Source organism: Bos indicus x Bos taurus, chromosome 16 (genome assembly GCF_003369695.1).
Source record: "Bos indicus x Bos taurus breed Angus x Brahman F1 hybrid chromosome 16, Bos_hybrid_MaternalHap_v2.0, whole genome shotgun sequence".
NCBI classification, from domain to species: Eukaryota; Metazoa; Chordata; class Mammalia; order Artiodactyla; family Bovidae; genus Bos; species Bos indicus x Bos taurus.
In genome coordinates, this window is record NC_040091.1 from 25847669 (window position 1) to 25863276 (window position 15608).

Below are 15608 nucleotides of genomic sequence, written 5' to 3' on the forward strand. Positions count from 1 at the left end.
CTTCAGATAAGTTTTTTATCCTCCTCTTTGCTGAGATATGTAACATACCAAAGAATCAGGCCGTTTTGTCACAGTAAATAGGTGATCATTATTATGTCAAATCATCTTGTTTTAATGCAGTTCACCTCTGGAGTAGCTGTGAGGAACGTATTTATTTTCTGTTGAAAGCTATCCATCACCTTGACATTGCCTTCCCAAGCTGTTATAACTATACTTAGCCTGAAATGAAGTACACTAATGGGAATTTGTAATATTTTGCCTTAGGGTTTTGAACCAAGAGGGACTGCAATAGGCCAGAGACTGGTCACATGGAATAACATGGTGAAAAATACAGGATACAAAGCAACATTAGCAAATTACCCCTTTAAATATGCAGATGAACAAGCCAAAAGGTAACCATTTATTAACTTTTAGACAAAACACTGCTAATGAATTCCACTTATAAACACTGCCTGCGCAAAACGATTACATCTAAAATGTGTGGCTCAAAATCTTTACCACTGAATGTGTCGAAATTGTCAGTGTCTTTTAAGATTGTGTTGTCTGTTAGTGAATGTTTGGGTTTGGGTTTGTTTTCTTTTGTTTGTTTTTTTTCCTTTTTCAGAAGTGAGAAAATTAATGGTGGTTGCTTATGCCCATCCGTCCAACTTCATACCAAGCACTAAATAGGTCATGACTTTGAGGCAGTATTGTTACCAGTAGGCTTCTCATCCTTGGAATGGTGAGGACTTGACTGAAGATCAAATTGTGTTCTATTTCAGCCATCGGGATGATAGGTGGTCAGACGATCATTATGAAAGAGAGAAGAGAGAAGTTGACTGGAACTTCCACAAGGACAGCTTTTTCTGTGACGTTCCAAGTGAGTAGCATCATAAATGACAAACCTCTCTAAGTTTCCTGGGATTGAACGTGACTGATAACCTAGACTGTCTGGGTGTATGTGACTGGTCACACAGCTTTACTGTTTCTATCATGCTTCAAGAGATTTTGTTTAATTAACTTGTAATTTTACTTCTCTAGGTTAGTCAACCACTAATCTGAACCCACTCCAGTGTTCTTGCCTAGAGAATCCCAGGGACAGGTGGGCTGCCGTCTCTGGGGTCGCACAGAGTCGGACACGACTGAAGCGACTTAGCAGCAGCAGCAATCTGAATTTATTTACCTATAATTAAAAAAAATAATGAGCGAAAAAGAAAAAAATAATAAGAAAGAGAGGATTGTGTTATAGCCAGTTTTAAGACAGATATAAATCTAATAAAATTATTGACCTTGCTCAATATTTCAAGTCATTTTAAAAAACTCCTTGTACATATTTTTAGATTGAACCCTGAAATAATCTACTGTCAAAACACCTGTATTAATAGCCTTCTTGTGCCTGCCTTGTCATTAGGCATTAGTGGAAGAAAGACGAACAAATAAAGTCCAGAGGTTCAAAGCTTGCGTGCCTCAGCGACTCAGCTTATTTATGGATGAGATAAGTGAACTGAGTTAAGATAGTAGGAAGTGATGGTGATTGAAGAGTATATGGCAGAATATGGCCTTGAAAAAATGAGGGCCCATATATTGTAAGAAATCCCCAGAGGCCAGGAATCCTGATTTCAGTATGGCATCACAGATCTCTAAATGTTGGCAGCAAATTCACTAAACAAAATCTGCTGTCGCCTAGAGTCAGCCTGGTTCCTCTGTTGCTGCTGCTGCTGCTAAGTCGCTTCAGTCGTGTCTGACTCTGTGCCACCCCATAGATGGCAGCCCACCAGGCTCTCTCGAGCTGCCAGGAAAGAAGAGTTCAGGGCCTCAGAGAAACATGTTTAATTTTGTATGTCATTGATTAGCCCTCATGGTTACAAGTGAGGAATTGTGATAACTTCAATTTCTGATTAAGTGAATATTAACATCGAAACTCCTTTGGTTTCAGCTTTTTTTGTTGTTGCTGAAAATCCTTCTAAGATGTGTTTTTTGTCTTATCTTCTTAGATCACTAGGGGACCTGATTGGGTCTTAGATGTTTCTATATCTATTCAAACTTCAGGGTCTTTGTCTTGAAGACAGGAGTTTACTAAAGAAAACTTTGTGACCATTAATAAATGCTCATGTAATAAAGCTTTATTCATAAATTTGCAAATTGATTTTCTTTGTTCGTACCATTTGGCATTTTCGATCATATGAAATTAACCTACTTTGTTTCAATTCACTTATGTTAATTTTTTAATGGCTGAGGGAGCAGAAACAGTACTTATTGAGCACCTGTTTTTCAGTATCTCATTTAATTCTCAACACCTTCTTGAGAAAGTGTTGCTGTCTTTATTTTACAGATGAGGAACTGAGGCTCAGGGAAGCTGTTAGTTGCCTAAGATCACCTAGCTAATAAATGACAGAAGCTGGTTACAACCCAGTTTTCACTCTAAAGACAATGTTCTTCCCAGGATATCACACAGCCTCCCTTGTTCGGAGATGTATTTTGTAACAGTATGATTCTCAAAATATTTTTTCTAGAACTCGGAGCACTTAGCAAGAATGACGAGTATGTCTGTGATCCTGGCTAGCATTCTGTGTTTAGCTGACTTTTGTTGGTGCTTTAAAATTGATCGCTTGCCATCTTTGCTCTCTAGTTAGCTGCCACAGAGAACACCCCTATAATCCATTCTTGATATGCACTGGTGCCTCATTCTTTGATTTTATATACCACTGTGGTGATATGTTGTGAAATTAAGAGGGAGGCATTCAATTGATTTTCTGCCAAAAGTTCTTATGTATTGTTCTTCCTAATTACAGTCTGATCAGAACTAGATATGTTACATAACTGCTATGATTTTTAAGATGCAGTGAGTCTACAAAGGCTTTGAGCTAAAGCAATATTTAAAAAAAAATTTTTTTTTTTACATTTTTCTCCTGGAATTTAATGAAAGACAGGATTCCCCACTGCTAATGAATTGCCCATGTGGTTTCCCAGTTTGAATTATTTCTGAATGCTGAGTCTTCTGAAATAAATGAATAATTTATAAACTTTTTTCTTTTTTTTTTCCCCTGTCACCAGGTGACCGATATTCCAGAGTAGTGTTTACTTCAGCTGGAGGGGAGACATTGTGGAATTTACCTGCAATTAAATCAATGTGCAATGTAGATAATTCAAGGGTATGTAAAGTAAAACTGAAATCTGTTCAGCACAAATAAGGTTATATTTCTGAAACTCCTTTTACTGCTGAGCCTGGTGCCTGATCAGATGAAAGCACTTAAGTGGCTTACCTACTGAAGAATAAACACCAGGAGAATGGCTTTGCATTCTTTCCGACCCCAGGATCAAAGTGTTTCTGTTTCCCCACCTTTAAAACATACCATCTTCCTTAATAAAGATCTCTTTCTTTCCCACTCATGTTCTTTGTCCTTGATAGTCTTTTGTGTTATTTCACAGCTTATTTCCTTTCAGGATAATAGTTAAGCCTTTTTCTTCTTTTGTTGTATTTTCTCTTTCCTAGTTTCATTGTTCACTCCACTTTCCCCCTGAGGCAATTGTCAGCATCTTAATTATGCAATGAAATGCTCACCTTTCTGGCAATCAATGGATCCTTTTGGCTGGTGACCTCAAAGGAAAATTTAGGGCACAGGCTAGGAGAGGACATCAAAGAACATAAATACAATATCTATGGAAATGGCCTGAGTAATCCAATCCAGATTGTTCTGAATTCTGAACACCTTAATGCTTTAACAGGACATAAAGATATAAGAAGACAGGCACTTCCACTCCTAATCTTCTGTAGAGCACCAAAAAAAAATAAAGTCACCTACCAGGCTTGGAAGAGCAGTCAATTTCATGTGTTCAGATGTAGGTTCCCCAAGTAGAAACTGCTGTCTAAGGTCACTAATGGCCTCGTCCAAGCACAGTAACAAGGCGGAAAAGGAACTTATATTCTGAGCATATTTCTATTCTCAATTAATGTCTCAATTTGATCACTATCAACTTCGGCTGGTCTACCTGACCATGGAGCATTGTCAAGTGAGAAACTCCAGCATGAAACCCAATAAAATGTAAAATCACTTGTCAGTTGAAAATCTAATCACATGCCCTAAGAGCTAGCCTGACAATCCAGGGAAATCACCTGTTCTATTAATAGAGTTCTTTAATGCATAGGAGGCGAAAGGACCCTTTGAGGTCACCCACAGACCAGCACTATCCCTGTGCGGATAAAAGGACCTTCTGAGAACTGAGTGGCTTACCCAGGTCACCTAGTTAGTTGGTCCCAGATCTCCTGACCTCATTCTTCATTCCAAGAGGCCATTTATATATTTTGAAAATAACTTTTGCATTGATGAGGATATCAGGATTTTCTGTGAGTGCCATCTTGTCTCTGTGCAACCCCAAATAGACCAAAGTCACAAACCATCTATAAACAGCCTACAGTTTCTTCATCAGTGAACCATTTTTGTCGTATTTTGTTCTGTTCTACAACGATCAGTGGATTTTTGAAAGCTACTCTGAGCATATTTCTCCCTGTTATGGGTTACAATTGTTCTCATACAGAAAGTTGACTCTAACTTTGGAGAACACTTGCTGTGTGCGAGGCTTTATGCTGAGAATTTTACATCTCCCACTGTAAACCTGTGACCTTGGAATAATACCTTTTAACGGATGAGCAGTTAAGCTTAGAGAAGTTAAGCCAGTCTGGTTACTTTATAATCACACCTTGGATGAAAACAATTCATTAACCTCTTAGACCCTGTTATTCCTATCCTTGACGTTCATCTTTAGACCTTCCCTCCCTTGAAGACACGAAAGTGATTGAATTCACTCAGTTGATTAACAGTTGATGTTTTTTGAGTGTTATTGATATTTGTCAGGAAGTATTCTAAACACTTTAATGAATTATTTCATTTAATCCCCACAACAGTGTTAGGAATGAAACACTCATTTTGCCTGTTTTGCAGATGAGGAAGTTCACACAAGTGGTAACTGACAGGTGCAGGATTTGAACCCAGATAAGTCTTAATGCCACTGCCAATACAGGTGATGTGGGTTCGATCCCTGGGTCAGGAAGATCTCTGGAGGAGAAAATGGCAACCCACTCCAGTATTCTTGCCTGGGAAATCCCATGGACTGAGGAGCCTGGCAAGCCACAGTCCATGGGGTCTCAAAGAGTCGGACATGACTGAGCAACTAAACAACAACAAAAGTCTAATTCTAGAGTCTCTGCCTTTACCCTCCATTCTTTATGCTCCCATAATGCAGGTTACTGCTCCCTCTCCCATTTATCTTTTGCATTGTTCTGCTATATGTACCATTTCCCACTCAAATGAACCTCAAAGAATCATCATGGCCTAGAATAGAATAAGTACCTTTTTTAAAAAGCTAGCAATTTATTCTATGAGCACATCTTAGATTTTTAATAAACTCAAAAGCCAGTAAGCAGTACTGTGCCATTACAGCTTTCATAAGTGAAGAGTATATTATATATACATATATGAGTATATTTCAGATGATAAAATATCAGCACCAATAGGAATCTTACAAAAAGGCATACAGAAAGGATAAATAATTGAATGAATTACTTGAAGGAACAATAGTGGGTGGAAAATAAAGCTAAGGATGAGATTGGACATACAATAATGCATACCCCACAATTCTGTGTATTTGCGTGGTGGTGAGCTTCAAATTTGTCTTTAACCTTCCTGGCAACCACAGCAAAGAAGAATTCATGGTCAGAGACAAAAGTCACTTAAATAGAGTGACAAGTTTGTTTTTTAGAAGAAACCCATCTTGCCTTCATACTAAGACAGAAAAGGATTGTTCCCATACTTCCAAAAGAAGTATGATATTCTGAAGAAAGTTCTTAACAGAAGGTTTAGCAGGTTTACGAGAGGTGCGGTATTGATTCTTACTTGGTTTGTAAACCATATCTCAAGTAGGTTGGTACTTGAGATATACAGGAAGCTTTTCTACAAGAGATAAAGCAATGAAATCTCAATACGTGGTTTCTAATGGTTTGGCTTGAAGCATCTGCAAAATTTAAACTACTGAAAAAAGTAGATGTACTTTGCTTATCTTTTTTTCCCTCTACTGAGCTCATCATAAGAATGTTTAGTTGTGACTTCAAGCCTGTACTCCCTGGGAAGAACATAACGATTTGTAGTGCTCTTGTGAAAATGTGAGGAACAGACCTAAAGACGCATCTGAATGAATGGTCAAGCCACTGACAGATACATACCAATAAATGAATAAACATAACCAAGGTCCTGAAATTCTACCTCAAGGAATATGGTTGTAATTTGAGCATTTTAAATTAAATGCTATTTTTGCCAATTGCAAATGACCTTGTATTCTAGCCTCAAACTCTTGCTGTGAACCTAGAACAACATGTTTCTCACAGAGATAATATATTTAGTGATGTCTTGTGTGCACACTCAGTCGTGTCTGACTCTTCGACCCATGAACTGTAGCCCTTCAGGTTCCTCTGTCCATGGGATTTCCCAGGGAAGAATACTGGAGTGGGCTGCCATTTCCTCCTCCAGGGGATCTTCCCGACCCAGGGATCAAATCCACGTCTCCTGTGTCTCCTGCATTAAAGGCAGCTTCTTTACCACTTGAGCCATCGGGGAATAATATCTAGTGGTTAATGGTTTAGATTTCAGATTATTACTGTACCTTTTTGAGTCTCCCAGGTCAAGACCCTTTGGGTATTTTTATTTGTTATGGTGCTTTGAGCAAACAAATTTTTATTTGTTATGGTCCTGAGGCCACTTAACAGCCTTTCCTTTTTTCCCCCCCTCAAATCCTTGCTATCGTACCTAAGCACTTGATTATTAACAACGATCAAGTTGAATGAGACACATATGAAATGATCCAGAGCAGAAGAGCTTAATCGTTGGTCAGTTAACTCCAGAAAGCATCCACTAATCAGTGTAATGTCACCATGAGACCAGGTGTTTCAACTGTTTTCTGCCTGTGTTGATAGCACATTGAGTTCAAACACCAGTTCCCATTTAAATTACATGGCACTTGTACTCACAGTTCAGATGGTACTAGTTTCCAGAGTGTAGAGCTTCTGTTTCTGATGCTACACCTGTCTCCTCACAGAAATGCTTGATGTCTGAGACTCTCTCAAAAGGGGACTCAGTTGCTTCCCCTGATCTTCCTCATTACTTTTTCCTGTACTTCTGCATTCCTGTGGGGCATGCTGGCAGAGAGTCATTAGTAACAAAGATGTTTGTGCCTCTAATCTTGACTCTGCTGGAAACTCTTTACCCTGGTTTTAGTCTTTGTACACTGTAGACGTTGGTGCTCAGAGGAATCAGCTTGTAGTAGGGATTTGAAATTTGGTACCTAAAACCGTTTTTACTTAGGTAGCTTTTCTGGACAGCTGGAATACACCCCCCTCCTCTGAAGCTTAGAAGATTCTAGAAATGTGTTTCTTGATGCTTGGAGATTTTGTTTGTTTGGTTTTTTTTTTTACATTTTGGCTGCACCATGCTGCATGTGATGGGGGAATCTGAGTTCCTCAACCAGAGATTGAACACAAGCCCTCTGCAGTGGAAGCTCAGAGTCTTAACCACTGGATTGCCAGGGAAGTTCCCTGATGCTTGTTTTCAAGACAGCTGTGGAGCCCTTGCTTTTTCTTTCATCTCTAGGCTCCCTTCAACTTTTATACATGAGGAACTTAGTCACGTGGGGAGTGAGAGTCCAGCAGTTGATTGAATCTGGTATTAAAGGCTTAATTTTCTTGCCTTTATTGTTTTCTCAGCGTCTTACCATATCTCCAACTTGGCCATTAGATTTGAAAGTTAAGGTATCATTTAAACTATGCTGGTTTCTTCTTTTTCTCTATTTGAAGGCAACTCCACCCCTGCTCCCATCTGACCAGGGAAGTGTGCAAAGGCGTGTTATCACCACACAAGCAAAATGATTTCCTAAAACTCCCATCTGTGAATACCTAGAATGAAAAGGACATCCCTCATGAGAGCTGCAAGATATGGCTCTCAGAAACTCCATCCTTATTTTTATAAACTTCAAAGATTTCAAAATCATTCCTATGATGGCAAAAATATGCAAAGATACAGCTGCGTTCTGCATGAAGATACACCTGCTTGCCAAGCACTTTCAGCCCCACAGTGTAACATATGACTCTCTATTGGGGTGTCTCCATCCCAGATGACTAAGCCGTGCTTCTCTCTCATTGCACTTGCAGACTTTGGCACTCTGTCCACAGGTTCACATAGAGTCTTAAACATAATATGTTGCTTCTCATGTGAATTGTCATCATTGCTTTTCTTGTCTGATTTCCCCACCTCACCACGAGCAATTTGAGGGCAGGAGCAGTTTGCCTTGTTTGTCTTGCCTGCTGCTGCTGCTGCTAAGTTGCTTCAGTCGTGTCCGACTCTGTGCGACCCCAGAGACGGCAGCCCACCAGGCTCCCCCGTCCCTGGGATTCTCCAGGCAAGAACACTGGAGTGGGTTGCCATTTCCTTCTCCAATGCATGAAAGGGAAAAGTGAAGTTGCTCAGTCGTGTCCGACTCCTAGTGACCCCATGGACTGCAGCCCACCAGGCTCCCCCGTCCCTGGGATTCTCCAGGCAAGAACACTGGAGTGGGTTGCCATTTCCTTCTCCAATGCATGAAAGTGAAAGTGAAGTTGCTCAGTCGTGTCCGACTCCTAGCGACCCCATGGACTGCAGCCCACCAGGCTCCTCCGTCCATGGGATTTTCCAGGCGAGAGGACTGGGGTGTTGTCTTGCCTAGGTGCTCAATAAATATTTTTTCTTTTGGATGGATGGATGGATGGGGACATACAGCATCACTCCCTGAAAGCCTAGATGACCCTTGAGCTCCATGCCTTTAGATTTAGGGCACTGGCATCCAACTCAGGATAAATGTCTATTCTCTGCCCTTATTTTTTACCCTCTAAAGCAGTCCTCAAAAACTGTTTTCCAAAGGTTGTACATCAGCCAGCATCACCTTTGAATTTGAGGATTGGCCCTCCAGAGGCTCATTAGCATTTATTTTTTATAGCAGCCATCAAAGCTGTATTTGGTCTGTGTTTATCATGTCCAACTTTTTAATCTCTGGTCAGATACACACATAAAAAACCCTCTGCAATTCTTTGAAAAGGTTAGTCAAGGACAGAATTCTGTGCCTTTTTCCCAGTTTTAGCTGGTAACCCTGTTTCCTTTATGTTTGGCATTTGGTTATTGGGACAAGTACAGATATGTTCCTTCTAGCTGATAGTGGGTTTTGTAATGGATACAGTTCATTTTCTTCCATCTGAAAACTGTCAAACACTATGCATTACCTTTCTTTCAATTCAGTGGGCTGAGCCCAGGGACTTGCCTGTTATTTCTTTACGGGATAAAGCTGGTTATCTGAGAGATGCTATTCCAGGATTTCCTGTTATTTATTAGGTGGTTCAGTTCCCCCTGAGTGAGCTTATGTGAATGTTTTTACCTAGGAACAATTAAATGTTAATTATCCTGTTGTATGAAATGTCCAGTAATTATCACTCTCTAAAAATGAGCTTGAAAATTAAGCCTTTGTTAAAATCAGCGTTATTTTAGTACACTGTATAACAACCCTTTGATTCATTTTTTTAAACTCCCAATAGAGTATCTTTTTGGACTTTCCTGGTGGCTCAGACAGTAAAGTGTCTGTCTACAATGTGGGAGACCGGGGTTCGATCCCTGGATTGGGAAGATCCCCTGGAGAAGGAAATGGCAATCCACTCCAGGACTATTGCCTGGAAAATCCCATGGACAGAGGAGCCTAGTAGGCTACAGTCCATGGGGTGGCAAAGAGTCGGACACGACTGAGCGACTTCACTATACATTATAGAGTATCTTTAAAACACACACACACACACACACACACTTTTTATTATGGAAATTATCAAACAGATGCAAAAGTAGAATAGTAGAATGAATCCCTACGTGCAGGTCGGAGAACTTCAGCAGTTCCCAGTATGTGGCCAATCTCCTTTCATCTACACTTTGCCCCTTACAGGATAAGTCCCAGTAAAGTATGCTGATCACCAGGGCTTAGGGTGTTACAAGTAACTTAGTTCTTGGATAAGTCTGAGTTCTAAAGATGACTTGTCCCAACGTCTCTACTTTGAGAAAATATTTTAGCGCATGATTGATAAAATGGCAACCCACTCCAGTATTCTTACCAGGAGAATCCCAAGGACAGAGGAGCCTGGTGGGTTACAGTCCGTGGGGTCGCAGAGAGTCGGATATGACTGAGCACGCACACACACACTTTAAAAAAAAGGGAAAGGGTGGTTTTAGTCTCATTAGAAAAAAAATACTGAAGCCCTTCTTGAACTTTGGAGCTTCTTCCCTGGAACAACCTTTGGTAGGTAGAGATGAGGAAAGTGATAGGGGTGGGTCGTCTTTAGCCCTGGCGCTTCCAGAGAAGTCTCTGGACAGGCTCTAGAGCAGGAGGGTATTTCTTACTCTCAGCCTCAGGGTAGAGCGGCCATTCATGTACTTTGTAGTTTTTAAAGCAATAGGATTGTGCAGGCTTCACTCTAACCTTACCAATGCCACCTTTGGCATTGGAACAGACTTCAATTTTCTATAAGAACAGCCATAAGAAGAAAAGCCTTCTCCAAGAATAGTGTTCCAAATGAAATACTGTCCACATTAAATCCAGAATTGTTACTTACTAATATGCAGCAGACCTCTGTTTACCAAACAGAAAGTTCCCCAAAGAGGGAGGGGTGGTTAGCCAACTTGAATAAACTTTGAAGGCTGTGGAAGAAATAAATTCCCACTTAAGTATTTTATTACCTGTATATGTTTATTTAAAATCATACATATATCATTTTAATTTAGGAACATTTCCCCTTTCTACTTATGTATCAGGAAACCATTTTATTCCAGGTTTTTCATGTATCTTTAGCATCTGCTTCTGATGATATTACCAGGATCACTTTTTGAGGTTCACTGACAGTTTTCTAGAGAATATCATCTTTGCCTCCACCTAAGATGATGGAAATATAGTACCTCTGTCACCAAATATTTCATACTGATCACCAGAAATTTTAGGTAAAGCCACAAATTCATTTCATGTATCAATTGGGCAATTGTTCTCTTAATTAATCCAGTAGGTGTTCATACATATGCTTCACAGCCTATCCATTTAATTGCTTTTTAAAGTGACTTTGAAAGGGCTTGTTTACCAAAGAGGTGTTAATTTTATCTCCTTTTTGAAACCAAACTGGCATTGATTGAAATTGTTTCACACTTGGATGTCATCCCCAAATAGTAGTTTACTGTTCAAAATGAAGTGACCTAGCAGGAAAGTCTGATGTGCTGCAGTCCATGGGGTCACCAAGAGTCAGACTGAGCAACGGAACAACAAAGCCTTCTGTATCCGGAGAAAGCAGACTGGGGACAGGGGTGGGGTGGGGTGGGGTGGGGGAGGGAGTCTCACCTTGTAGTCAAACTGACACGTCCAGAGGATGATTCTGTAACTCCGGTAACTTTCCTGCCCCTCAAGGCCGCCGTCCTTCAGACCTTTGCATGAACCGATTTTAAACGGCAGTCCTTCCGCCTGTCTCTGTCTCCGCAGATCCGATCGCACCCGCAGTTTGGCGATCTCTGCCAGAGGACCACGGCTGCTTCCTGCTGCCCCAGCTGGACGCTGGGGAACTACATCGCTATTCTGAACAACAGATCATCCTGCCAGAAAATCGTGGAGCGCGACGTCTCTCATACCTTGAAGCTTCTCCGGACCTGCGCCAAACACTACCAGAACGGCACCCTGGAGCCAGACTGCTGGGACATGGCGGCCCGGAGGAAGGACCAGCTCAAGTGCACCAATGTGCCGCGGAAATGCACCAAGTACAACGCCGTGTACCAGATCCTCCACTACTTGGTGGACAAGGACTTCATGGCCCCGAAGACAGCCGATTACACACCCGCTCTGAAGTACAGCATGCTCTTTTCACCCACCGAGAAAGGCGAGAGCATGATGAACATCTACCTGGACAACTTCGAAAACTGGAACGCATCCGATGGCGTCACCACTGTCACCGGCATTGAGTTTGGTATCAAGCACAGCTTGTTTCAGGATTATCTTCTGATGGATACGGTGTATCCCGCCATCGCCATGGTGATCGTCCTTTTAGTCATGTGCATCTACACCAGGTCCATGTTCATCACCCTGATGACGATGTTTGCCATCATCAGTTCTTTGATCGTGTCCTATTTTCTCTACCGCGTGGTGTTTAACTTTGAATTTTTCCCTTTTATGAACCTCACCGCGCTCATTATTCTGGTGGGCATTGGAGCAGACGATGCTTTTGTCCTATGTGACGTCTGGAACTACACCAAATTTGACAAGCCTCATGCGGAAACATCAGAGACAGTGAGCATCACGCTGCAGCACGCTGCCCTGTCCATGTTCGTCACCAGTTTTACCACGGCAGCTGCCTTTTACGCCAACTACGTGAGCAACATCACAGCCATCAGATGCTTCGGGGTTTATGCGGGGACAGCCATCCTCGTCAATTACGTGCTGATGGTCACGTGGCTTCCGGCGGTGGTTGTCCTGCACGAGCGGTACCTGCTTAATATCTTCAGCTGTTTCAAGAAACCCCAGCAGCAGATTTACGACAACAAAAGCTGCTGGACGGTGGCCTGTCAGAAGTGCCACAAAGTCCTTTTTGCCATTTCAGAAGCATCTCGAATTTTTTTTGAAAAAGTCCTGCCGTGCATTGTTATTAAGTTTCGCTACCTCTGGCTATTCTGGTTCCTGGCCTTAACGGTGGGCGGGGCCTACATCGTCTGCATAAACCCAAAGATGAAGCTGCCCTCCTTGGAGCTGTCCGAGTTTCAGGTGTTTAGGTCGTCCCATCCTTTCGAACGTTACGACGCCGAGTACAAAAAGCTGTTCATGTTCGAGCGCGTCCACCACGGAGAGGAGCTCCACATGCCCATCACGGTCATCTGGGGTGTATCCCCAGAGGACAACGGCAACCCCCTAAACCCTAAGAGCAAAGGGAAGCTGACCTTGGACAGCGCCTTCAACATCGCCAGTCCGGCTTCGCAGGTCTGGATTTTGCACTTCTGTCAAAAACTGAGAAATCAGACCTTCTTTTACCAGACCGACGAACAGGACTTCACCAGCTGCTTCATCGAGACCTTTAAGCAGTGGATGGAAAACCAGGACTGCGATGAGCCTGCCCTGTACCCATGCTGCAGCCACTGGAGCTTCCCCTACAAGCAGGAGATTTTCGAACTGTGCATCAAGAGAGCCATCATGGAGCTGGAGAGGAGCACAGGCTACCACTTAGATAGCAAGACCCCAGGGCCAAGGTTTGACATCAATGACACCATCAGGGCAGTTGTGTTAGAGTTCCAGAGTACCTACCTCTTCACCCTGGCTTATGAAAAGATGCATCAGTTTTATAAAGAGGTGGACTCATGGATTTCCAATGAGCTGAGTTCTGCCCCTGAGGGCCTCAGCCACGGCTGGTTTGTCAGCAATCTGGAGTTCTACGACCTCCAGGACAGCCTCTCCGATGGCACCCTCATTGCCATGGGGCTGTCCGTGGCCGTGGCCTTCAGCGTGATGCTGCTGACCACTTGGAACATCATCATAAGCCTTTACGCCATCATTTCGATTGCCGGAACTATATTTGTCACCGTGGGTTCTCTCGTCCTGCTGGGCTGGGAGCTGAATGTTTTGGAGTCAGTCACCATTTCGGTGGCTGTGGGCCTATCTGTAGACTTTGCTGTCCATTATGGGGTAGCTTATCGCTTGGCCCCAGATGCTGACCGAGAAGGGAAGGTGATCTTCTCTCTGAGTCGCATGGGCTCTGCCATCACCATGGCTGCGCTGACCACCTTCGTGGCGGGGGCCATGATGATGCCCTCTACGGTTCTGGCTTACACTCAGCTGGGCACCTTCATGATGCTCATCATGTGTATTAGCTGGGCTTTTGCCACCTTCTTTTTCCAATGCATGTGCCGGTGCCTTGGGCCGCAGGGGACCTGCGGTCAGATCCCTTTACCTAAAAAACTCCAGTGCAGTGCCTTCTCCCACGCCTTGTCTGCAAGTCCTGGTGACAAGGGACCAAGCAAGACACACACCCTGAATGCTTATCATTTAGATCCCAGGGGCCAGACATCAGAAATGGAACACGAGTTTTATGAATTGGAACCTCTGGCAGCCCACAGCTGCACAGCCTCTGAGAAGACCACTTATGAAGAGACCCACATCTGTTCTGAATTTTTTAGCAGCCAGGCAAGGCACTTAGGGCTGCCTGTCCACGCAGCTTACAACAGTGAACTTAACAAAAGCACCAAAAATGAAACGAGCCCTGCCTTGTTGCAGGCCTCTCTTGAACAGCACACCATGTGTCACTTCTTCTCTCTGAATCAGAGATGCAGCTGCCCAAATGCCTACAAACATTTGAAATATGGCCCGCCCTCTTGCCAGCAGATGGGCGACTGTTTGTGCCGCCAGTGTGCTCCCACTGCCGGCAGCTTTGTGCACGTCCAGAACAGCCTGGCGCCTCTGAAGGCAGCACACCAAGCCCCCGAGGGCTTCGTGCATCCAACCCCACACATCCACCCCTGTCCTGGCCTACAGTGCAGGGCAAAACCGCCTGGAGCCCAGAATGCTCTGCCCAGGAGTTTCTTCCTCCACCCAGTGCAGCACATTCAGGCCCAAGAAAAAATCACTAAGACCAGTGTACACAGTCTTCAGAGCCTCGAAGAGCATCTTCCAAAGACGGTAGAGCCATCATCATTGGTCTGCAGAAGCGCTGGAGCCTTACACAAAGCCTGCTGTGGTCCTGAGACTCACCCAAGGGGACTCTGTAAAAACAGAGACCTTGGGACCACAGAGGGCAGTGGCGGGGCCACCGCCAAGGACTCCGTTTCAGTGAGTCAGACCAACAAGGCAGAAAGGCAGGTGGAGCCGAGCCCATCACAGACTGATGTCATTGTGAGCTCAGAACATTTAAATCAGAATGAACCCAAATTTCTATTTAACCATTTAATAGGGGAGGCCGGTTATAGGTCCTGCCCAAACAATCCGCAGAGCTGTGGCAGAATTGTGAGAGTTAAGTGCAGTTCTGTGGACTGTCAAATACCAAACATTGAAGCCAACGTGCCTGCTGTATTAACACCCTCGGAACTTTCTGGCGAAAGTTTGTTAATAAAAACACTTTAATAAATATAGTATTAAACCAGTGCCTCAGTCCTTCCTTTGAAATAGAAGTAAAAATCTGGAAGTTTAGAAACAGTCCCAAAATACAGGAACAAGCAAGTTTCACTTTGTTAAAAATCATGAAGATTCCATATGAACAATCAACAAACTCACGTATCTAATGAGTGTTAAGAGGGTTAGCTGTTTGGGGTTTTATATTTTCAAAAAGCACAGTTGTTTTTTGACATTTATACTCAACTTGAACAGTTATTGTCTCTTTCTCTACCCTCTTATGGCAGTGAGTCAAAGATTTAGGGTCTGAATTATCTAGAACTTTCCTTTCTCCCTGGCAGTTGTATTTACCTGACAACCCTTATTCTGGTGCCTTTGGTTGTCAGTAGTTAGGGCTTTTGATGACTTAAGATAAATACTGATTTTTAAGAAAGCTACTTCAGTTAGGATCCAGGAAC

The 15608-nt window shown here is 42.9% G+C and overlaps 1 protein-coding gene across 6 annotated transcripts in view; it reads left to right on the plus strand.

Annotated features, from left to right (window-relative positions):
- The window catches only part of DISP1 (dispatched RND transporter family member 1), a 221730-nt gene extending 206547 nt beyond the window's left edge, over positions 1-15183 (plus strand). For all 6 annotated transcript variants that reach the window (XM_027564512.1, XM_027564516.1, XM_027564513.1 and 3 more), the window contains 4 exons: positions 265-392; positions 762-859; positions 3034-3131; positions 11551-15183. In XM_027564512.1, coding sequence (XP_027420313.1) covers positions 265-392; positions 762-859; positions 3034-3131; positions 11551-15162 — 3936 coding nt within the window. In that variant the 3' untranslated portion in view covers positions 15163-15183. The remainder of the gene's footprint in view (positions 1-264; positions 393-761; positions 860-3033; positions 3132-11550) is intronic.
- The last annotated feature ends 425 nt before the right edge of the window (positions 15184-15608 follow it).